Source organism: Hypomesus transpacificus, unplaced genomic scaffold (genome assembly GCF_021917145.1).
Source record: "Hypomesus transpacificus isolate Combined female unplaced genomic scaffold, fHypTra1 scaffold_204, whole genome shotgun sequence".
Lineage (NCBI taxonomy): Eukaryota > Metazoa > Chordata > Actinopteri > Osmeriformes > Osmeridae > Hypomesus > Hypomesus transpacificus.
In genome coordinates this window covers 24395-47418 of record NW_025813745.1, presented here as the reverse complement: position 1 = coordinate 47418, position 23024 = coordinate 24395, and the positions used below count along the sequence as shown (strand labels likewise).

The 23024-nt window shown below is 47.1% G+C and overlaps 2 protein-coding genes across 4 annotated transcripts; both read left to right on the top strand.

Annotated features, from left to right (window-relative positions):
• Positions 1–162: 162 nt before the first annotated feature.
• LOC124462201 lies at positions 163–22764 on the top strand. 3 transcript variants are annotated; one of them, XM_047013802.1, is made up of 26 exons: positions 163–412; positions 1189–1282; positions 1607–1753; positions 1892–2083; positions 2425–2656; positions 6340–6453; positions 6738–6825; positions 7025–7112; positions 7874–8020; positions 8841–9516; positions 9647–9744; positions 9862–9979; positions 10593–10653; positions 11418–11557; positions 14403–16346; positions 16625–16738; positions 16893–17015; positions 17233–17336; positions 17467–17522; positions 17615–17775; positions 18017–18151; positions 18267–18309; positions 18426–18463; positions 18571–18658; positions 18744–18924; positions 21970–22764. In XM_047013802.1, exons 2-26 carry the CDS (start codon positions 1196–1198, stop codon positions 22144–22146), a joined length of 5352 nt encoding a protein of 1783 aa, XP_046869758.1. In that variant the 5' UTR covers positions 163–412; positions 1189–1195; the 3' UTR covers positions 22147–22764. The 3 variants fall into 3 exon arrangements, with proteins under 3 accessions (XP_046869758.1, XP_046869760.1, XP_046869759.1); XM_047013804.1 differs by lacking the exon at positions 21970–22764 and adding an exon at positions 19131–19841 and having other exon boundaries at positions 164–412; XM_047013803.1 differs by lacking the exon at positions 163–412 and adding an exon at positions 861–1057.
• LOC124462202 lies at positions 19939–21956 on the top strand. The gene has a single exon (XM_047013805.1). The coding sequence runs from the start codon at positions 20515–20517 to the stop codon at positions 21466–21468; it is 954 nt and encodes a 317-aa protein (XP_046869761.1). The 5' UTR covers positions 19939–20514; the 3' UTR covers positions 21469–21956.
• Positions 22765–23024: the final 260 nt, after the last annotated feature.

Sequence of the window (23024 nt, the reverse complement as noted above, 5' to 3'; positions counted from 1 at the left end):
CTAGTTGGAGAGAAATGTTTGGATTGCATCCATATTATTTGTGGAAGAAAGTTTTCGGTTTAATGTAGCCTGCCCGTTTTGTGCTGATGTTGACTTGAAGGTTAGCCAAAACTAACACCGTACTGTGTTCAGATGGCTGTAACACACTGCAACACACCTTGCGAAGTATTGGCCAAACAAACATTAACTTGCTGACGTTTGATGACCACGTCGCGTTGTGAACTGAGGAAATTGGCTATGAAAAGTTACTAGCAGGTTAATCATTAGGACAAACAATGGTCGTGTTTTCGACCATATAATGGAACATAGTATGGTACAGTAGAACGAGGAAAAGAAGGGATGTAAGAGAAAGGAGGAAGAACAAACTTATTTTTTTAATCGAAGTGTGTCATGGCTTCTCGTTCTTAACAAGGTAGGCCTAATTTACCTGTCATAATTGTTTTATTATGGTTGTTTGGATGGCAACATCTGGTAAAACTGAATTGTGAGCATATTTCCCACATGAGATCGATTATTATGATCAATCAACAAATCAAACAAGTTTTTTTTTAATTCCGTAGGTTCGAATTTGTTCAGGAGGTAGGCTATTGGCAACAATTGAAATAATTCCTCACACACATTTCAGACAGATAAAATACGTGTATACCTACTCACATTTTGCTAATCGTAATCTGATGATAAATAAATGATCGTTTGGTTCCGATCTTTTTCTCTCGTCTCCGTCTTTATCTATTCGCTCTCTTCTTTACCTTGGTGTAGGCGCGTGCTGCTATGTAATCAATGAGCGCATTGTTGCACCCGGTGCATCCGGATGTCAGTGTTTAGTTGGCACACCTATGTTTGACTCCAGGGAGGGTAGGACTTACCCCTTTGTGATTTGTAAAGACAGAAGATTATGTATCGTTACCAATGGTAAAACGCTGTTTAAGTTGAACTGTGGTTCGCTAAAGTGTAAATTAAACCCGAAAGAGAGTTTATATCATCTGGCTCAAGCAGTTCAGTGACAATGTTTTGTTAAGTTAATGAATAGGTTCCAACCAATTTCACCTAGCTGAAGGTGAGTATCTGTTAAACAGTGTCTAGCACTAGGGTCATGTTTCTTGTTGTATGTTTGATGCATGTGCACCAGTTGTGCTAAATCACAAATGACCCAGTGGAGGAGGTCACATCCTGCTGGTCTGTCCACAGGTCACACATGGATGATGGGATGGAGCTCCTAAAGGCTGCGGAGGCTGAGATCCAAACTCCCCATGTCCAGGATCTCTTCCATGAGGACGCACAGGTTTATTTTCTTTTTCGTCCTTTTGGATGGTACTTCCTAATGATTTGGGATCCAGACTGCACCTACAAAATGATTTACATGTTGCACTTCAGATATTGTTATTTTATTTTTGTACAATGTGTGGGCTTATATCGCTTGGGGTAAAAGTGTCTGATAAACGAATAGAATGTCAAATCGAATGAGGGAAAAAAATCATGATAAACAGGCAAAAATTGCTCTGTTGATGTTAAACAAGGAGTGTCAGATCATCACATTTGAGAAAGTATCTGAGATACTGATGTTCACATTTAATACAACGGGACTATGTTTCAATCTGATCCACAGCGGTCCCAGCGGCACTCTCAACCATGGTGGAGGGTGAAGCTGTTCGTTTGGGAGCCAGTCCTCTTCGGTACCTGGGATGGAGTCTTTACAACCTGTATGATCAACATATTTGGTGTGGTGCTGTTCTTACGAACTGGCTGGCTAGTGGTGAGCTTCACTATTAAACAGTCCGTATGCTGTGTCTAGTCGTCTGAACGATGACGAGTGTCCATGTGCAGGTGACTCCTCTGTACGTTGCCTGGCTTCTCCTGAATGTGTTTGTGCGTTTTCCTTTTCTCCTCACAGGGAAACACGGGTGTGTGGCTTGGAATGCTCCTGGTGTCTGTGGTGGTTCTTGTTGCCCTGGTGACGGTGATGTCTGGTGTAGGTGTTTGCGAGCGCTGCGCAGTAGGCAGTGGGGGGGTGTACTCCATGATCTCTACTACCCTGGGGGGCAGAGTCGGAGGGACAGTGGGCCTGCTCTATGTGTTCGGCCAGGTGAGTTAGATTGTCAATAAATGCAACGTTATTCCTTCCTTCCTTCCTTCCTTCCTTCCTTCCTTCCTTCCTTCCTTCCTTCCTTCCTTCCTTCCTTCCTTCCTTCCTTCCTTCCTTCCTTCCTTCCTTCCTTCCTTCCTTCCTTCCTTCCTTCCTCCTCCTCTCTCTCTCTCTCTCTCTCTCTCTCTCTCTCTCTCTCTCTCTCTCTCTCTCTCTCTCTCTCTCTGTCTCTCTCTCTCTCTCTCTCTTCCCCCCCCCCCTCCCTCTAGTATTGAACATCAATGTGTGTGTGTGTGTAAAGTATGCTTGTGTGTGACTCTCTAATCCATGTTTGAGCCCAGTGTGTGGCTGGGGCCATGTACATCACAGGCTTCTCGGAGTCCATCGCGGAGCTGCTGACCCTGCAGAGTGAGTGGGTGGTGCGGGGCATCTCGGTCTCCGTCCTGCTGGCTCTGCTAGGGATCAACCTGGCAGGGGTCAAGTGGATCGTCCGCCTGCAGCTGCTGCTACTTGCCGTGCTGGCCATCTCCACGCTGGACTTTGTAATCGGGACCTTCACCCACCTTGACCCAGGTGTGTGCTTGAGAGGCTTAAAAGATTTGTGAATTCTATGTTTTGCCTTTTTTATTCAAACCACAGCAGTTACTGTAAATGTCAATAGGCTGCTTTGTCCAGTAGATGTCACTGTGCCATAGGCTAATGTGTCTTTCATTTCATTGTGATGTTTTCCGCATAGATTTCCTTGGTTTGGTAATGCATAGGTGTATAATTGACTCATTTTTGAAGACTAATTTATACTAAGGCTCTGAACAAGTCTTTTAGTGCTCTTTTAAATGTAACTGTGTTTGCCTTCAATCTATGTTCTATGTATGTTGGAACACATTTTGGGTGTACTGAATACATTTAACAGAAGTTAACAGTATTTACAACACTATAACTGTACTGGAATGGAGAGATACTTAACTAAACATATTCTTCATTTCCAGAGGAATGACACTCAAAGTTCCCCTCAACAAAGACAAGTCTTTGTTGCAAATTTTTTTTTTTTTCCCTGATGCAGCCAGAATGTATTATTTCTATGGTCGTCAGGAAGTTGATCCCAGCTCTTCCTGTTCTCACTGATTATCAACTTCCTATCCAGTAGGAAGAGCAGTGCTCCAGAAGGGCCGTGCCTTTCTCCCGACAAACCACAAGGAACGCTTGCGAAATGAACAAAACGGAGGAGGCTGACTTGGGAAGCTGAAATCCAAGTGGCTATGCCTCACTCACTCTCTCTCTCTCTCTCTCTCTCTCTCTCTCTCTCTCTCTCTCTCTCTCTAAATCTCTTTCTCTCTTCTCTTCTCTTCCCTCCTCATCCTCTCTCTCTCTCCCCTCCTCTCTCTCTCCTCCCCTCTCTCTCTTCCCCCCCTCCTCTCTCTCTCCTCCCCTCTCTCTCCTCCCCACTCTCTCCTCCCCTCTCTCTCCTACCCTCTCTCTCCTCCCCCCTCTCTCCTCTCCTTTCCTCCCCTCTCTCTCCTCCCCCTCTCTTCTCTTCTCTTCTCTTCTCTTCTCTCTGTCTCTGTCTCTGTCTCTGTCTCTGTCTCTGTCTCTGTCTCTGTCTCTGTCTCTGTCTCTGTCTCTGTCTCTCTCTCTCTCTCTCTCTCTCTCTCTCTCTCTCTCTCTCTCTCTCTCTCTCTCTCTCTCTCACACACTTCAGGCTGCTCCTCCTCACCACTACCTCTCTTTCCTACAGGCACACACACAAACCTTACAGCTGGCAAAGCCCGGTGTTTTGCGGGTTCAAAATAAGGAGTCCAAGGATTGCACCAGGTTTTTCAAATTAAGAGCTGCTGTGCTGAGGTGACCTCATGGTTGGCCGGAAGCCACCAGGTCCCCGAGCCCAGCCTGCCTGGGCGCCGTGCCGCTCCGCCGTACGCCCTGGTTACCTGCCAGCGGCGGCGGCGGCGGCAACAAGGAGCTGCCGTGCAGATGTGTTTATGATAACCCTTTTAATCAGACTGGGAAGGCCAGCTGGATCACAAACCGCCCTTGAGGGTAGAAGCTTGACTTTGGAGTGGGACTGGTATGACCGGTGTCTGAGCTACGTCCCAAATATCTCTGTCATGCCGTGTTCTTTGTTTTCTTTGAAACGTCCGGTAACACAGTGGAGGTTTGGGAGGACTTAAGGCTGTGATTGCATTTAGTGAGTCCCCGTTTGATTTGTAGAGGGATCTGTCTTCCCTCCCCATTCTCTGGTAACTCTTTGGTGATTAATTCAAACGTATTCAGACAAGTCTTTCCTGTAATAGTGGGGACTTCGGTTTTATCTGAAGGAATTTAAGGTTGTGTGTTGGGGATAATCTTGTCATCTTAAAGGTTCTGTGTGGTGTTCAGCACGCCTCTCATTGACACTGTTTTCTAGATCATGCAGGAAGCCTTCATTAAACTTCATGGCCTGGGGTTTGGGGTGTTAACCAGACTCACCCACATTTTTGGACAATGACAGAGAGAAAAGACCGGAACCAGATTTGAGGCTGTCTCTGGTGGCCCCCACGTTATCCCATCCTGTGGTGCTGGTGGAGGTCAGCTCGCTTCCTTTTTCAGTGTTAAGTGTAAAGCTCTCCCAACTCAACAAGGGTTGAGTCCTCCTGGAAGAAAGAGGCCTGCAGAGGTGACTTTGAGCAGTGTGTGTAGACCTGTTCTGTCTAGTCACTCCTACTTCCTTCCGTCCCTCTCTCTCATCCCTGTCTACTGAGCCAAACAGGGTGGTCACTGAGAGAGAGAAAGTGGCTGGTGATGAACGATAGATATTGACACTGTGATACAGTGTAAGATATCGACACCCTATCTGTTTTCCGGTCTTTTTTGTTGTTGTCCTTTGGTCAGAGTGGGGAAGGGGATGAATGGAGGTGAAGCTGTGCCTCCACCTTAACTGGTGTTGGAGCTGGATGTTATATTAGGGGTGGGAAGCCTTGGACAGGCGCCCACCGGGGCCACGTTATTATTGTTTGGATAAAGGGTGGTCTCACTGGGTCACATGACAGACTTTAGAATATCCAATGGTCCTAACTTAACTCTGTAGACCTTGAACTCAAACCCATTTCGTCCGTACAACGAATGTACCACGTACAGTGCGGTTATCTAGAGCTTTGATTTTGCTCAATATTTGTCTCAGATCTGTCTGTGGAAAATGGGACGACAGCAATGTGTTGTGGAGCACTGTGGCAATTAAAAACAAGATAATGGGAAAACATCTCTCAGTCACTCATTCTCTCTCTTTCTCTCCTCATCAGACACCACAAACACAGGCAGGCCTCTGCAGTCTGTCCCTCCTATTCTTTCTGTTCTTTTTACTCAAACTTGGAAGCGGCCGAGCTTCTGAAAAGGGTGGTGACTTCCTTTTGGATAAACATGTCATTAATCTAGAAGAATGCATTCTTTCCCATCGCAAGATAACCAAGAGGGAAATGGTTCATGTTCTGACATAGGCGGGCCCGTCAGATTTGACCCTCTGGATTAAACCCATATCCCCAGCAGCACTGAACAGTCTCCCTGCACGCCTTCCAAACCCTCTGACCTCGGCTGAGGAATGGACCGCCAGCAGTACAACTAAGTCCCTTTCTTAGAAAAAAAATAAACCCATTAAGTGTATCTTATCATATCTGTTGGTTGTACTGGATATAAGTCCTAGCTGGACTGTCCATCATGCGTTCTCCTTGCTTCTGTGTCGTGTTCAGTAATGCCTGAAAGAGACCGGAAACCCTCACAGCGACGGTTCCAACGCCATGTCACACAGGAATCTTCAGAAACTCTGGGTGTGAACTCATCAGTGTTGTCCAGCACCAGGGTAACATCTCCCAGCGCCTGTTTGGAGAGAAAACATCGGAGGCCTCCAGTGTTTGTCTGTGAGCACACCCGTGGTCCGCTTGAGAGTCCGGCCAGCCCACTCTCCCCCAGCCAGACCCACAGAGCTGTAGCACTATTGAACTTGGCAAGTGTTCCTAAGGAGCAGGCTACGGCCCTCTGATTGCATGCATCGAGGCGGATGCGGCGGCTGAACAGTTACATAAGGGGCTGTGGCTGACAGGGTGGACTGGGGTGTGGGCATCACAGCAGGCTCCATACTGTGACTGTAGCCTGTCTGTCTGAAGGTCTCCGAATGTCTCACTGTTCAGATTTGAGGGGCGTTTTAGGGGGTGTCAACTGACGGTCGGTATGATCCACAACATTGAATTTGACGCCTGAGTGTTTCTGTGTGTGTGTGTGTGTTGCCTCAGAGCATGGTTTCGTCGGGTACTCTCAGGAGCTTCTGAGGAGCAACAGCCTGCCAGACTACACCGCAGGGGAAGGCTTCTTCACCGTGTTTGGCGTCTTCTTCCCCGCCGCCACAGGTCAGCTGACCCAGCCCCTGCAAGCTTAGCTGTACTGTCAAATGTTCTCTCACGCCGCCCCAATGCATGATGTCATCTACCTTAGCATGCATCCCCCCTGCTCACTGTGAGAAGGTTGCACAAAGGACAGCCACGATTAGCCTGAGGGGGAAGTAGTTTCCGTGCACCGTTTTTAATGGACTCCTTGGACTTAATCATTCCATTAGGGTTGTGAGTGGACTCCTCTGTGAATGACGGCTCTTAACAGCTCCCGGCCTGCTGTTCCGGTGTGTTCTGTACCATAGGTGTAATGGCGGGCTTCAACATGAGCGCTGATCTCCAGAGACCTGAGCATAACATCCCAGTGGGAACGCTGGCAGCCGTCTTCACATCGTACATAACCTGCGACTCCCACTCCGACATTTTAAAACATAGACCCCCCCTATACCCCCTAACTGCTGCATGTGCACAATCTGAATACACCATCCATCTGGTGCTGTTGTATCATACTGCTATTAAATGTGAGGTGTTTGTGTGTGTGTAGAGATATCTCCTAATGCTGTGACTGACAGTACATTGTTGGGGTCCACAGGTGGTTCCTGTATCTGGTCTTTGTGTTTCTGCTCGGAGCCATCTGCACCAGAGAAGCGCTTCGCTACGACTTCTTAATAGCGGAAAAGGTCAAGTCTTTCCATCGCCAGTTTCAAAGGGCTGTGTCCTCATTTCACAGGGCTTTCCCCACACACAGGAGTTCCCCTGAATGTGGTTACCTTCCTCTCTGACTGAGAGCTATCAGTGTTCATCATTTAGTTTCATGCAGGTCACGCACAATACCACTTAGACTGTACTGATGTGTTTTCCACACCACAACACTACTTCCAAGGAGAGAGGATCGCTTGTTTTACATTACAAAGCCCATCTGTTGTCATGTGTCCCTTTCCAAAGTAACACAATGTTCATTTGTGCAGCTGCCATGAATGAGAAATAAAACTCCTCTCCAGCTGAGGTCATACCCTCTGCCCCTATACACACACACACACACACACACACAGCTGTCCTTCATACCCTCCTTGGAGGGAGGGCAGGGGCACTGAGGGTTTGAGTTTGCTCTCTGGACAGAGGATGCATTTCAGCTGTCTGAAGCCATACTGGGTGGGCCCACTGTACGGTCAATAGAATGTCTGCCTGACACCATATTACTCCACATTGATGTACTAACTACTACTGTACAGGATAAGTAACAAAGTACTGTGTGAACAACAGTGAACACATCACTTTTGAAATCCTTCAGTAATTCGTTATTTTCGAGTTCCTTTCAAGCTATTGTACTGTACATTTGCTCGACTTTTGTCTCAACCTATTTTCCTAAGAGTGGGCTGAGCGGAACTGAGCAGGGTGGAGCCCTCTAAACTCTCCTTTCCCATGTTTGTTTTGTTCCTAGGTCTCCTTGGTGGGTTTCCTGTTCCTGCTGGGCCTCTACATCTCCTCCCTGGCTTCCTGCATGGGCGGCCTGTACGGAGCACCCAGGATCCTCCAGGTCATTGCCCAGGAGAGGGTCATCCCTGCCCTGGCCTTCTTGGGACAAGGGGTGAGGGAAGGTGGACATGGGTACAATGAGTCTAGAACAGTTAGTCATTCTTGAGTTTGATGTGATGGAAAACGACTAGCTCTCGAACCATCTGTAATTAGCCATAGGCTTTCTTCCAACACTTAATTTGTATAGTTTGACACAACCCTGCAACTCCCAAGATTACTGAACAGTAGTTCTTCGTGTCTTACTCCCCTTTACTTTTCACTAATCAGAGCTAACACACTGTTTCTCCTGCCTCATAAATGGAAACTTTATGTAACCATGTAACAATCTGTCTGGCTTGGCCGGGGGGGTGTGGTGGGGAGACTCCATGGGAAATGGTGAGAAAAGAGCCTAATTATAGAGCCACAGAGTGAGTACTCTGCAGAACAGAGGAGACTAAAGAGGCCACGGAACAACGCTCAGTTCAAATCAACGAGTGAAAACACCGCACACTCGCATCCTGACCCCCCCTTCCTCGCTGGGACCCCCACACCCTACTGCACTGTCTGACCTCCCTCTGCAGGCTGGCCCTAGACATCTCGCCCCCGAATCAAAGTCCTTGGAACAAACGCAGGAAGGGAGGCTCGGGCTGGGCCAGGTTGTTGTGGAGCTCAGCCAGCTTGGAGGGACCGGCAGCAGTTCTGAGCTGGGCTCAGCCCACACCATGACGGCCATTTTGAAAACGCCCCTTTTGGCCTTCGTCGAGTTCGGCCCCTCAAATGAATTTGCGATACATTCCGTTATTTTAGGGATTTGTGTGTGTGCGCTTGTGAAATCTTACTTCAAACGCTCCATCCCTGTCTTTGTCTCTGCCCTTATCCTGACTCTAATACAGAAAGGCCCTAACAAGACCCCGGTGGCAGCCATCTGTCTAACCAGCCTACTGACCATGGCCTTCATCTTCATTGGCCAAGTCAACATCTTGGCGTCCATTGTCACCATCAACTTCATGCTCACCTACAGCTTCATAGACTATTCCTACTTCAGCATGGTCATGACCTACGACCTCCAAGCCAAGGAGAGAAGCCCTGGCTTGGCCAAAACGAACAATGTCACCCCCCTCAAACAGGTCAGCAAACCCCTGCTCGAGGTCAGCCACCCAGGCTACGGGACAGAGGGGGGCAGTGGGAGCCGAGGCAAGGGCACCCTGCTGGAGTTCACGCGAGACATGGACCAGATCTTCCCCCTCCCTACTGAGAGGCCTGTAGAGTCTGAGAATGGGACTGGGCACGGAGAGCCGAGAGGGAAGAGCAAGAGAGCAAAGGCTGCTGCCAAGCAGACGTTGATGGATAGTTTTGGCCTCGATCTGGACAGCAATGCTTCCCCGGATGAGAGAAGGGAGAAGATGGACCCGGCTCTGCTGCCCAGGGAGGATGGAGCTCCCCAGGGAAGCCTGGGAGAGCCGCCGGGGCTGGACATCGAACAGAAGAGACGTGTCAAAAGAAGTCCCAGTCAGAGTTCCGAGGAGCCAGATCATCCGCCTGGTCTGTACAGTCAGATCCAGACAACTCGTAAGTCCTTCCATACGGTTTCACCATTACAGAAATACATTTAGATTGTTTTCTAATTCTATCAAGAGGCGTTTTTTTTTTTCTTTTCTTGATGCATTGTCCCAACTTTGTTACTCTCCCAAATATTCAGCTGCCAGGACTGAGCCAGAATACCAGGGGTCAGAGATCAAACCTATGCCTGATTCGTTCTATGCCAAGTTCTGCAACCACTGGGTTGCTTTGATTGGTGTAAGTTACAAGCAGTAGCACAATCTTGGACGCTTTTATAACTTTGGTTTATAATGATATCCTTTTAATTATGTGTGTATTGTTTCTGATGGCTGACACTGTGTTTCCCTTGTGCAGGCATTGTGCTCTGTGGTGATTATGTTTGTTATCCAGTGGGAGTACGCCTTGGCAAACATAATAGTGGCTCTGATTCTCTTTCTCTACATTGGGAAAACAAGCCCTGGACTCCCCATAGGTGTATATCTGGTCAAATCTCTCACTTTTCATATTTATCAGCGTGTGTATACACAGTGTTTTATATAATAATTTCTTTGAGACAAGTGTATCGTTTCAATGATTCTTTTCCCATTGATATTGATGGGCTCAGCCTATGTTATAAACTCCCAGTCAGAACTCTCAGGGCTCTGGAGCCTTCAGCTCAGTCAGTCTCTGAGCTCCACAGCTGTTCTGTCAGATGTTTAGAATAGCTAAGTAGCGGATTCTGCAACTGTGTGTAATACCGTGCATACTCTGCATGCTTGGCACATCCAGAATCTCGACTCAGCCACTGCGTCTGAGCCACTTGTCACACAGGTGCTGCAGTCAGTGACACAGCACTCGTACTTGTATGTTCACTTTGTGCAGTATGCCATACTTCTTAACCCCTCTTTAAGCAGAAAAATGCATCTACGCACACGCACAACTATAAATGTACGTGAGTTTAGATGTACCCCATGGAACAGTCATCGTAACAGTGGTGGTTTCCTGTGATGCTGCATGACATGCTACATTGTGATCTTATGTTGTGGTTGGCGTGACTCCCTGTGCTTATCGTGGGTGTGTGGGTGTGTGGGTGTGTTTCACAACAGGAGTTGCAGCTCGCTTCAGCCTCTTTACATGGCTCAGGTCCACCCTCAGCCACATCGGCCGGTAAGTAACTACTAACCATCCAATCACACAATGACTCAAAGTTGACCTTCAGTTCAGCCCCAAATATGTAAGCTTCATCGCACATGTTCATGTAATAATTGAAGCACATCCCTGCAGTCTGGATATAGTAGCGAAATCCCTAAGCATGACCTGCCTTACCATGGGCACCATGTGCCTTGAAAAGGTCATGTGACCCCCGTGGCGCTGGTTCCACCAGGTAGACTCATAGAGCTGGTTGGTTGTGGAGACAGTTGCCTTTTCTTATTTGCATAGTTGTGGTGAAGTCTGTGGTGAAGTCATGTGGGTTAGAAAGCAGTCCCCAAAGAGGGAAAATCCTGCATCCTTGTTCTCTGTTTGTACGGTGGCCTACTTTGTGAAATCACTGTCACATTCAAATTTGTGAACCGGTCACAGATTTCTAGCGATGTTTCAAGTTTATTACCATTTGTAACAAGTACAAGTATAGGGACTCTGGAAATATTTGACCCTGCTCCTTTTGACAATTCCCAATTGGCCTATCCAAACCGCTAATAAATATTCTAAACTGGTAACAATAATGCCTAACTCATAAGCTACTTAACAACAATATACTGTATATGGTGTGTGTGTGTATAAGATTGTTTTTATTTTGATAATACAATAATTCATTCAACTGAGAATAACCTGAGCTAAGAATAACAACTAACAAGCTTAACAATATGTACATGAGAGGAGGACGGTGCTGGCAGTTGGGTGAGACAAAGCTTTTTCCTCTCTTGATCCAGGGGCGAGCCACGTCCTCGCGACCAGATTGTGGTGACACCTTCTCTGTCTGGCGTTGGCATGGAAACCAAGCAGTTGACAGAGGAGAATGTGGATTTTGCTTCCAGGGACCGTTACCACCAGTCTTTCTTCATGGATCCTGGTAGGCTGGTGCACCCACAGCTCAAGTGACGGACTCCCTTAGTAGCACAGACGTCACGGTCACAAACCCTGGGATCAAATGCTGATTATCTGGAGCTGAGCTGGTCCCTGTGGGGGAGATGTTTCATGGACCAAATGAAAAAGGCATTTACTTATGTTCTATAGCATTTGCCACAGTGATACTTATTTATTGTATTCGTATATGTATGGTTTATACATGATTAAAAAAAAATGCATGTTCAAACAAGAAATAATGTATTTGATTCAGTTTCACCTTTTCCCGGTAGTGCTATTTAAACCTTTGTGAAGGCCTTGCTCCTCTTCACTCTATGCAGGGGTCTTAATTGTAACCTGTTCCACCTGTGTGGGCAATTGTTACATTTTCACTTTTAACTGAGGCATGTGGGAAACTTAAAAGACCACTTGAATGAACAAAACAATCATATTCCACTGCTAGGTCAAATAATCAGTGCAAGCAGACTGACCAGGCTGTTTCTGCAATGGGCTGTGTGGGTTTCTTTCTGAATAACGGAATTGGGTGGAAACTACTATCGCTTGGGATGTGTGGGAGGAGCCAGGCGCCTTGAATGTGATAACAGGCTTCTGTTTCTAGCTCGCTTTGCCGACTCAAAACGTATTACCCGCCATCGTCCTCAGTGGGTATGGCTCAACCGAATAATTTACAATAAGAAGTTTCAACTGGGACCCCGTTTCCGATGGTGGACTTGGTCGATTTACCGCGTATAGTTTGGGATATACTAGCGACCCTCTTCAGGACTTCATCATGGAAACGTGTTTCTTAAATATCGTACTCCGTCTCCTTATGGTGGTCGTGGCAGGACCTCAAAATATATGGACTTACACTAAAAGCAGCGATATGGACGGGACGGCGGTGACGGAAGGGCACTTTTCAATCAACTCTTCAAACTCGAATGAAGTAACGGCACTGCCAGAGAAAGTTTTTAGTACCGGAACAGACTTTAGGGAATTAATAACTACAAGAGGTCTTCAACGGACTGATGAGCCACAAACAGAGAGGAAGTTAGGTAAGGTAAAGTGCATTTCTGATGGTTAAAGGATGTGTTGGTCACAATCTATTTGGACGCAGTTTGCAAATGGGGCACTTAACACTATATCATTTAATACCCCTGTCATTCGAAGAGATGTTTAACTTGTATCTTGTACGCATATAATTATCTAAAATACTTTGGAGGGGAAGACTTAATAAAGGTAAAATGAGTTGAATAAACTCAACCTTCAAAATGACTTGAAGCACTACTACAACGGAATTGATGCACATTAATAGTATGAAAGTGAAATGTTCCATGGCAAGTATTTCAATTTAGTAAATCACACACTTGACTCTGTCCTTAACCAACCATTCTAATCATTGTCATCTCAGTGACAGCAAGATGCTCATTTTATGCCTCGACTTGAATGAATGAAAGGGATATGCACCGTTGTAGAATGTGCCACTTCAAATGAGATATTTGAGCCATAGAATGGTCAAATTACTGAAGAGCATGAAGTTATTCTAGTGCAGAACATACACACTTCTGAGAGACACAGAAGTATTGTTGGTTTTGCAACACAGAAAATAAACCAAACTTAAAGGCGATGACCAATACTGCATTATAGTCTGCATTTAATCCAAGGCCTTTGGAGACCGAGAGCTTGGCCTATTTTCCCATTCCATTCTCGACGGGCTGTTGTCTTGATGAACTCTTCCCTCCATTTGTTGCTCTGTGTTTCAGCTAGAAAGTTGTCCCACCACGTGGAGCAACACATCCTGCTCCCTGCCAGGGTTGTTAGCCAGCCCCCTACAGCAGCAAGGTGTCAGGAGGGCTGGTGGAACTTTAGTCAGCCTGTAGTTTCTCACAAGTGCTAGGTGGGAACTGTCCTACTGGTGATGCTTACAGGAGCGCCCCACTCAGACAGTTGGACTGTTAACAGCCAGGAGCCTCCTCTGAAATTGAATGTCAAACAAATGCGTTGCCTTTAGTTGTTTTTGATGACAGTATTGTGAAAACGGACTTAAAGTAGGCACCGTTCAGATTTTGTGATGAAATCTTTAGTAATTGTTATTTACAAAGTTTAGAAAACGGGAAAAGGTTGCTGAATTAACATTACTTGGGATCATTAATTTTTTGTTTTTGATTACGATTAAAACTTCATTAGAAGAATATAAAGTGCTGAACAAATGGTGCATTTGGAAAGTGCAAAGTGCAAGACTTTCGCACAGTACATACAGCTGTTGTATACTTGCAAACTCAGTAAATCAAATTCTGTGTCTGGCAAACCGTTCAGGATCACATTCTAATCACATCTAACTCCATGCCTGCAGTGACAGTATTTGAACGCTTCTGCTTGATCAGCTATAGGAAGGAAACGGCTTATTCCCTGAGGAGAGAGTCACCTCCATATTTAGGGCCCAGGCCTTTTGTTAGGGTAGACATGCTTGGCTGCCAATTGTTCTCCACCCAGAATCATTACATCCGCAGTAACTTCTGACAACAGCTTGCTCTCTCTCTCTCTCTCTCTCTCTCTCTCTCTCTCTCTCTCTCTCTCTCTCTCTCTCTCTCTCTCTCTCTCTCTCTCTCTCTCTCTCTCTCTCTCTCTCTCTCTCTCTCTCTCTCTCTCTCTCTCTGCATGTGGTGTGAGACAGGAGCACCAGGAGCGTGTGGGCGCTCTCTGGTGGTAGGATAGGCCCACTGCAGATTGTGCAAAATGTAAAAATACTGCGGTCATGCTGCAACTGAAATACTGTAAATATTCAGCAAAGTAATGAAACAAAGTGGTAGCCGATTATTCAGTCAAAATAATCTCTGAAACCCTTGTTTCCAAAGGCACCGGTCAGAACATGCACATCTTATTCAAGACTGACAGCTGGACACCAGAAGAAAGCATGATCCCCTCCACTGAGCCTCTGAGCTCCACTGTGATGGGGACCACTGAAGCCACCACACAGTGGGAGGGCCAGACCCCAGACCCCCTCACTGACACCTACACTGCCCTCCCAGGGAGATACAGGGCGGTGACAGAGGAGCAGATGCTCCAGGACAGCCCAGACACGGCACTCATGCTGGGGGACTCCACAGAGATGAGGACTCTGGGTCTATCTGTCCACACAGACAATGATGAGGTGAAGACAGAGATGAGGACTGTGGGTCTATCTGTCCACACAGATAACGATGAAGTGAAGACAGAGATCAGGACTGTGGGTCTACCTGTCCAAACAGATAACGATGAAGTGAAGACAGAGATCAGGACTGTGGGTCTACCTGTCCAAACAGACAATGATGAGGTGAAGACAGAGATGAGGACTGTGGGTCTAAATGTCCACACAGATAACGATGAGGTGAGGACAGAGATAAGGACTGTGGGTCTACCTGTCCAAACAGACAATGATGAGGTGAAGACAGAGATGAGGACTGTGGGTCTAAATGTCCACACAGATAACGATGAGGTGAGGACAGAGATAAGGACTGTGGGTCTACCTGTCCACACAGAAAGCACCTACATCTCTTCCACCATCACTCGGGCCGGGGAGAGGACCCTGCTGTCTGTCACCTCCAACAGCACCTCCACCTATACAGAAGATTCAAACCCCTCACAGTCTTCCTCCTGGGGGCTCACGGCCGGGGTCACAGGGTCTCGGGACCATAACGACAGGCTTTCCTCCACCAAGGCTGATGGTCTGGACTCTACTTCCCAGTCCCACCACCCTGCTAACTCCTCGTATGAGACAGAGGGCCCTGGCCTCTCCCCAGTTACAGTCCCCCTGACAGGGCCACCTAGCGCCACTGAGCAAAACACCACTTCCTCTGCGGAGGACTCCTCGCCCAACTCCACCCCCCCCCTCGACGTGCTCGACAACAACACCAGGCGGCAGGCAGACTCAGCAGACCCCGGCCACTCTTCAGGAGGCGGGACCACTCCGGCAGAGGGTGAGGTGTCCTCGTCTTCATCCCCCCCTGCCCCATCGACAGAGGATCGACCCACCAACACCACCCAGCTGGGTGGGAGTTCCTCCAGCAGCATTGGGACCTCCACACAGTCTTCCACAGGGGATCTCGGCACCCAGAGCCAGGGTAGGACAGAGGGGATGACCTCCCAGACGGCCTGGGCTGAGGAGACAACCAGGCTGGGTCTGACCACCACACCACCCAGGGGCAGAGACGGCGTCACCTCGGTGGATGACTCGCTGTCCAGGTTCTTGTCCAGTCAGCCCCCCTTCACCCCAGACACCCCCAGGCTAGGACTGGCCACTGAGGCCCAGGCCACTACTCCCAGCACCTCCACGCACGGGACCCAGGTCACGGAGGTGGATGAGGAAACCCATCGGGCCACGGCTGCTGCCGAAACCACCCCGACCCCACCTCTGGTCACCACCTGGACAGTCGAGCCCCCTAGTAGCAGCACCCATTTGGAGGCCCACACCCAGCGCACCACCCCCTCCACAACCACTGACTCCAGCCTGGGCCAGCAGGCCTCGGCCTCCACCTCCCAGCACCAAGGGGGCAGTGGAACCCAGGCGCCGACTCCGACCCAGAGGCCCTCCACAGGGACGTCTCCAACAGACACCACCACGAGGCACCTGGAGACCTCCACCGCCACTCCAGACAACCACACCACCCACAGCCACCACACCACAGCCTTGAGCATCAGGACCACCCCCACCAGAAGCACGCTAGCACACACCACGAGCACAAGCCGGGACACGGAAAGGGCCACCACGGAGGTGGGGGTCACCACCGCTCAGATGGACGTCAGGTCGACGCCCACAGCAGGTCAGTGGACTGTGGGGTCGGGTTCCAATGCGATGACAAATGTCTGCGACTTCCTGTTGTATACCAGGATAGATTATGTAGTGTGGATGTTTCCACGTTCTGCTCCATGCACAGTCATATACATGAACATGGACCTCTGAACAAACGGATGAAATCATCTGAAAAGTTTCAGCTCAAACGGGGCTACACTAACACAGTTTGGGGGTATAGTATTGTATTTATGTGTATGGTAATCGGGCCTGTTCGGTCAATGGGGCTGACTTGTGGTTCCTCTCTAGGCAGAGCATGTTCTCCTAACCCCTGCGTGAATGGAGGGATGTGTGTGACCCACGGTGAGACCGACTTCACATGCCACTGTCTGCAAGCATGGAGTGGACCGACCTGCAGGAATGGTAAGCTCAGTTTACACCAAGAACATGAACCATGGGGATCCACTTCCGATTTTGACTGCATTTAAATAGTCAATTTACATTTCAGGTAATGTGTGTACACTGTGCCCCTCTGTGTGTGTATGTGTGTGTGTGTGTGTGTGTATGTTTGGTCCAGATGTAGACGAATGCCAGAATGACCCGTGCCCCCTGGTGTCCAGGTGTGTGAACACCCGCGGTTCCTTCAGCTGTGAGTGTCCCCTGGGACTCGACCTGGAGGACGGACGCACCTGCACCAGGGGTGAGTATGCACGGCTGCTACCCCAACCCAGGGTCGGTGGTACGAGGGGCCCCGTCAAGGACACACTGTCCGCCCCTAGCCTGGCCTGCTAAGATGAACCAAGCCGGCAATGGTCCCGGTCTCCTGACTGAAGTCAGTCTGGCCAATCGCAAACAGTCGGATCGAGAATTCCGCAGCTGTCATTTCGCTGAACCTTGGGCCCTTTTGTCATCCACAGCCAAGACATTCCTGGGGACGTTCCGTGTCAACAACCCCCGCTTTGACGCCGTGCTCTCTAGGAGCACCACCCTGCATGAGATCCAGAGAGAGATCCTCCAGCTGGTAGGCTAGAATGTCCACAGATGTTGTGTCTTGTCGGACGTTCTGTAGGAGCGCACGACCGGGAGAGCGGTGTGACAACGCGCAGGACGTGACGACCCCCTTTGTTCCTGCTTTATTCTTCTTCTCCTAGCTCAACGCCTCCCTGTCCATACTGCCCGGTTACAGCCGCTCCACTCTAAGTAAAAGGTACGTTTGCAGTTCCCCTCACAAATTGCATGGGACACCCATGCCATGGCAGTGTGCTCTCTGGCCTCACCCTCCCTGCTGTCTTCCTCCAGGGAGGAGGACGGCCTGCGCTTCTCTGCTGTCAACATGTTCGCCGCTTCCACGGAGGTCACCGGCGCCCAGGTCTACCACAGCATCCAGATGACGCTCAGGAACTGTAGCTCCGCCTCCGCCCACTGCCAAGAGGTCCTCCATCATCAGCTGTCCTATCACGGTACAACTCCCCCTCACCCACGGTTATAGATCATACACATTCTCAGGCTGCAAATGTCACATGTCTTGTGACCGTGAGTTCCCATAAACTCCCCTTCTAAATGAATCCACAATTCTACATGGAGCCAGACGACGTCACCAAGTGAAGGAAAAACATGCAACTGCGCCATTCTGTTACCCTGATGTGAAATGTGGTTCATTCTAAAGCCTGGCTCCCTGACTTCAACTTGTTCTGTTTACAGAGGAGAGTCTGTGTCTGGCCCAAAAGGTTCTGTGTGACACGGAGCGCTCCGACTGCTCTGACTCTAGTGGCACGGCGTACTGCCGATGCCGACCTGGCTACTTTAAACTCAACCCCGAAGACATGTCCTGTATAGGTAAGAGCTTGGAGCTTGGGATCAGAGGCTTGGGGGTCAGAGGCAGAAGTCATGACATGGGAGTTCCTACATGGATTTTTGATGTATGATGATGATCGATCGCTAATTGTTCCAGAATGCGGCGATGGCAGCAAACTGGAAAATGGCACGTGTGTCCGGTAAGCATTGAGAATGGTTCCGTGTCTGTGCCAGTCATGAAAGCAAAATCCACTCAGCACTATATCATGATTGGTACTAAAGCACCACTTTGTGTCTGATTGTTTGGAACTTTCAGGTGCACATTTGGATTTGGAGGATTTAATTGTGGGAACTGTAAGTGGAGCCTCATATATCATCAACCTATCAAATTATAATAGCGATTTCCTGAATTTTCCTGTTTTGACTGTGTTCAATGGCCTGGTTGTTTCTTGTGTTTGTAGTTTACAAGCTGATTGCTGTGGTCGTTTCTCCAGCGGGGGGAGCTCTGCTCCTCATTCTCATCATTGCTCTCATTGTCACCTGCTGCAAGTAAGTGGACAGGGAGAGGCTAAACCAACCATTGTTTGACAACCATGTTGTAACAATAACATCTCAACTTCTCATCTTGTCACAGGAAAGACAAGAACGACATCAACAAGATTATCTTCAGGAGTGGAGATTTCCAGATGTCTCCCTATGCTGAGTTTCCCAAGAGCAACCCCAGAGTTTCCACGGAGTGGGGCCGCGAGGCCATCGAGATGCAGGAGAACGGCAGCACCAAGAACCTGCTGCAGATGACTGATATATACTACTCAGTAAGTACTGGGGGGCGATGCATAGTCCAATCATCACTACTCGTTAGTAAGCCCATTCAGTCACCATCGGTTATTGTAGAAATTTGACTCGAACAAGGACACCTACACGCTGTGTGTCTCTCTCTCTCTCTCTCTCTCTCTCTCTCTCTCTCTCTCTCTCTCTCTCTCTCTCTCTCTCTCTCTCTCTCTCTCTCTCTCTCTCTCAGCCTGCTTTGCGTAACTCGGATCTGGAGAGGAACGGCCTGTACCCTTTCTCTGGTCTGCCTGGCTCACGCCACTCCTGTATCTATCCTGCTCAGTGGAATCCCTCCTTCATTAGTGATGACTCGCGACGGAGGGACTACTTTTAGCAAGCTCCCCTCCCCCCCTCCCCTCCCCCCCCACACCATCTGCCTTCAGCCAGCCACTCCCAGGCCTACCTGCGTGAATGGAGGGAACCATTTGCATCGGTCTTTCATGACCATTTGCATTGTCTGTCCAGGTGGGCAGTCGACTGAGTGTCTGTCTGGTTGTTTGTTTGTAAAAGCTAAGCGTGCACATTTGGATTGTGGGGATGTGTGTGTGCCTGAGAGTAAAGTCCAGTACATTGTTGAAATATTGTTCACCATGTAATTGTTGAAATATGACAAGAGTTGTGTTAATTTATTCTGTGTGTTGGAATCTTTGGTGTGTATGGTGAAGGTTAATGTAGACATAGACATGTCACTCAAAGCCTGGGTGTGTGTGAATTCATTACATTATCAGTGCCATGTAACTGATTTGATTGATTGCTTGTATGTAAAGATGTACTGTTTAGTCCGCGATTTTAGTTAAGAGTATACTTTTAAGTAATTAATTTCTTCCTTCGTATATGAATGGTGTCTTAATTCTGGCGTTTTAGTCGGAAATGTTATATTTAAATAAAGTCTTGCACTGCAGTTTGTTCTGATTCAGTCTGAATGAACTAAAACCAAATCCTCCTATGGTTCAGAATGATCCTTGTTGATTTACTGTCACATTCCGGTTATTTACATTAAATCCCACATTAATCGTCCAATTAAAACGATGTTGTATGTGGTGAGTTATGGTTTGTGAATAGCCTGAAACAGAAAGGAAATTCAAATAACCACCACAACTCTAACTAACGGATTATGCAGATCTACATCATTCTACTATGGAAGAAGGCAACCGTTTTCGAAATTAACGAGCCCTCCTAGAACCTTTGGTTGCTCTGAATTTTTGTTCTTTACTGACGCTTCTGTCATGAAGAATTAGCCTACCTCTTGTGCGTTCAATCGTGAGAAGATAAGTCACGCAAAAACAAACATTCTGGTAACAAAGTGGTAGCATTACTATAAGCTGTCGTGCATTTTACCACTTGGCTACAGAAACTCGAAACCAATTCCCTCTCATTTGTTTAATACAGGCACAGCTTAAGGCCAGTGATGATCCTTCAAGTTCCAGAGTCACATTCATATCATTTACATGCCCTATGTAAATTGTCCACAAAATAAACAAGTTTGTTCCCGTAGTTCCAGAGTACATAAAGCATGTGGCACAACAGCAAGCATCTCAGTCAAACCACTGCAAGAATAACTCGACTTTTTAGAAATGGAAACCTTAACAATGAGTACCTTGTCATTTTCTGTAATCAACTGGCCACTCTGTGTTTGCAACATAATTGCCAATTCTTTCTTCGCCTTCTGCATTATCTGTCGAACCAGCAACAATGATGGACCTAAACAGCCGGTGAAGATATTGCTCAATTCATTGGTCTTTTGCAACACAGTGTACCTGCTATTTCTTATAGGATTTAAGTTTGTTGACCATGATGATGGTGATGTGAAGCTCCTCTACGTTACCTTGGGGATTTTATACTACACTGTGTCAACAAGCATGTCAACTTCTGTGTGGCTGGCTTTCTTTTATTTCACCCAGATAGTTCCTGTCAAGAGGGCATTCTTCATCTGGGTGAAGAAGAACATGAAATCAATCATCTATGCGGTGCTGGTTTTCGATAGGCTGTTCTTTTTGTTTGAATTAACAGTTAAGCTTGTCTTACAATGTTCCAGTCCTTGGACTGGGCCTACCAACTACAACGTCACACTGAGCAATGTGACAGATGATGACAATGGGAGCCCAAATAGCTTCAGCAGAAGCACATTGATCCATGTATACATTGTGTGCCTCGCTCTTGAATTTATCTACGTCTTCTTCTGTCTGTGTGTGATGATGGGGTCCTGCTTCACCACAGCTTGCTACCTGCAAAGACACATCAGAAGCCTGTCAGCAACTGGCTGTGTCTCTTCTCGACTGGACAGTCAGATTCGAGTCACTATCACAGGCATCCTGCAGGGGGTGCTCTTCTTGCTCTGCCAAGTTTATCTTTTCAGTTCGTTCTTCACCACAGTTTTTTCCAATGTAACCATTCATGTCTACTTTTCCTTCACAGTGGTCTCGATCTATGTGACAGGGACTACTATAAACCTTGGGGTAGGCCAGACTCTCTTTCGACAAAGGGCTGTTTATGTTTGTTCAAAGATTAGCAAGTTAATGACGATGTGACAGGTTTTGTACTGTTTTTGTGGACCGACCGACTGACCGACCGAGAGAGCAATAGAACTTGGTCGCAGCTGAAAGTGCAATGTACACGTGCTGCTTGTATGTATAACAGATTTTTTATTGAAGAACTCACTATAAGATGGTGTGAATTAAACGGTCTAAAATAGCCTTCACCCTTAAAAGCCTAGACCTTACTCCATGAGATTGATGAGTATAGCCTATAGACTGAATTATGTTTGAAGTTGAGAGGTATAGACCCTATCAAATATTATCTTTGTATGTTCATAAACACACACACACACACACATTTTCTTTCTGACTTCTTTGGTCGTGTAATGGGTAATAAGAATTAAAGTTGTAATACATTTGAGGATCTGATGTGATCATATTTCAGATACTTGAATACGGTCTTAAGTTAGATGTTTTAGTTGTACTTCAATAAATTCTGTAGTAGTGACTCACTGAATTTGATCTACACCTTCCTGTGCTTGTGTGTGATGATAGGGTCTACCTAGCTTCAACACAGTGTGCTACCTGCAAAGACACATCCGGAGCATGTCAACGGTGGGGAGCCCCTTCTCCTCCTCCAGTGGACAGTCGGGGTCACATATCACCGGCATCCTGCTGCTCTTCATCCTCTGTCCAAATGATATATATCCATCCAAAATGTCCCCACTGTAACTCTGGGTCGACATCTACACAGTCATCTCATTCTACATGACAACTACAATTAACCTTAGGGTTGGTCAGACACTCAACAGAGAGCTGTTTTTATTTTTGCTCAAAGCTGAGAAATATATTGAAGACGTTATGACAGACTACCAGCAATTATAGGTTTCACGACCACACTATTATTTGAAGAATCAAGAATCTGGACGAATCAATTAACCTTTTGTTAAGCTTGTGTACATCTTATGATGCGCTGATATTAGTTCTTGTGGTAGGCCTACCTGCATTGCAGATCTTTTCTGTGTGAAATGATGTCATTGCACTTCCTTGAGAACACATACAGCGGCATATTTTACAATGTTCCATCTTCTATATGATATTGCTGTCATTGATGCATTGTTCTGTCAGTATAATTAGGTAGCCTAATATTGAAATTTAGATTATGTTATTGTATATGTTTGCTAAATACCAATAGTTTCTTAGCACGAACCACTGAAATACTCTTTGAACTGTGCACTTCCAGTGATTATGTGTTATTTGGAGGCATCACTTAGGATAAAAGTGTCTGATTATTGAATGCATGTTAATGCAATGCAATACCTTTGACACAATAAACACATGTCAAATGTTGAACAATTGTGCAATTTTTTTTCCGATTGGGCACCAGCAATGATGGATGAAAATACCTGAATACTTTGAAATACATGACTTCATTAGTGCAATGTCATGTTTCGTTTCTCTCGTGATTTAAACGAAACATGCTACACTTTTTAAATATTGGATGATTGAAATTCTACATATATCTCAATTCATCACGAAAAAACGAATCCTATCCTATTTTGACCAAATCTTAAGGTTCTTTACCAGAGACAGGCGCAGCGCGTGATATT

Excerpts from the sequence above, each read along its gene's own strand:
- LOC124462201 (XM_047013802.1), top strand. The coding sequence starts at position 1,196 with ATGGATGATGGGATGGAGCTCCTAAAGGCTGCGGAGGCTGAGATCCAA. Across the intron at positions 1,283-1,606 it reads TCTTCCATGAGGACGCACAG|CGGTCCCAGCGGCACTCTCA; the intron begins GTTTATTTTCTT and ends TCTGATCCACAG. Across the intron at positions 18,310-18,425 it reads GAAAATGGCACGTGTGTCCG|GTGCACATTTGGATTTGGAG; the intron begins GTAAGCATTGAG and ends TGGAACTTTCAG.
- LOC124462202 (XM_047013805.1), top strand. The coding sequence starts at position 20,515 with ATGGAAACCTTAACAATGAGTACCTTGTCATTTTCTGTAATCAACTGG.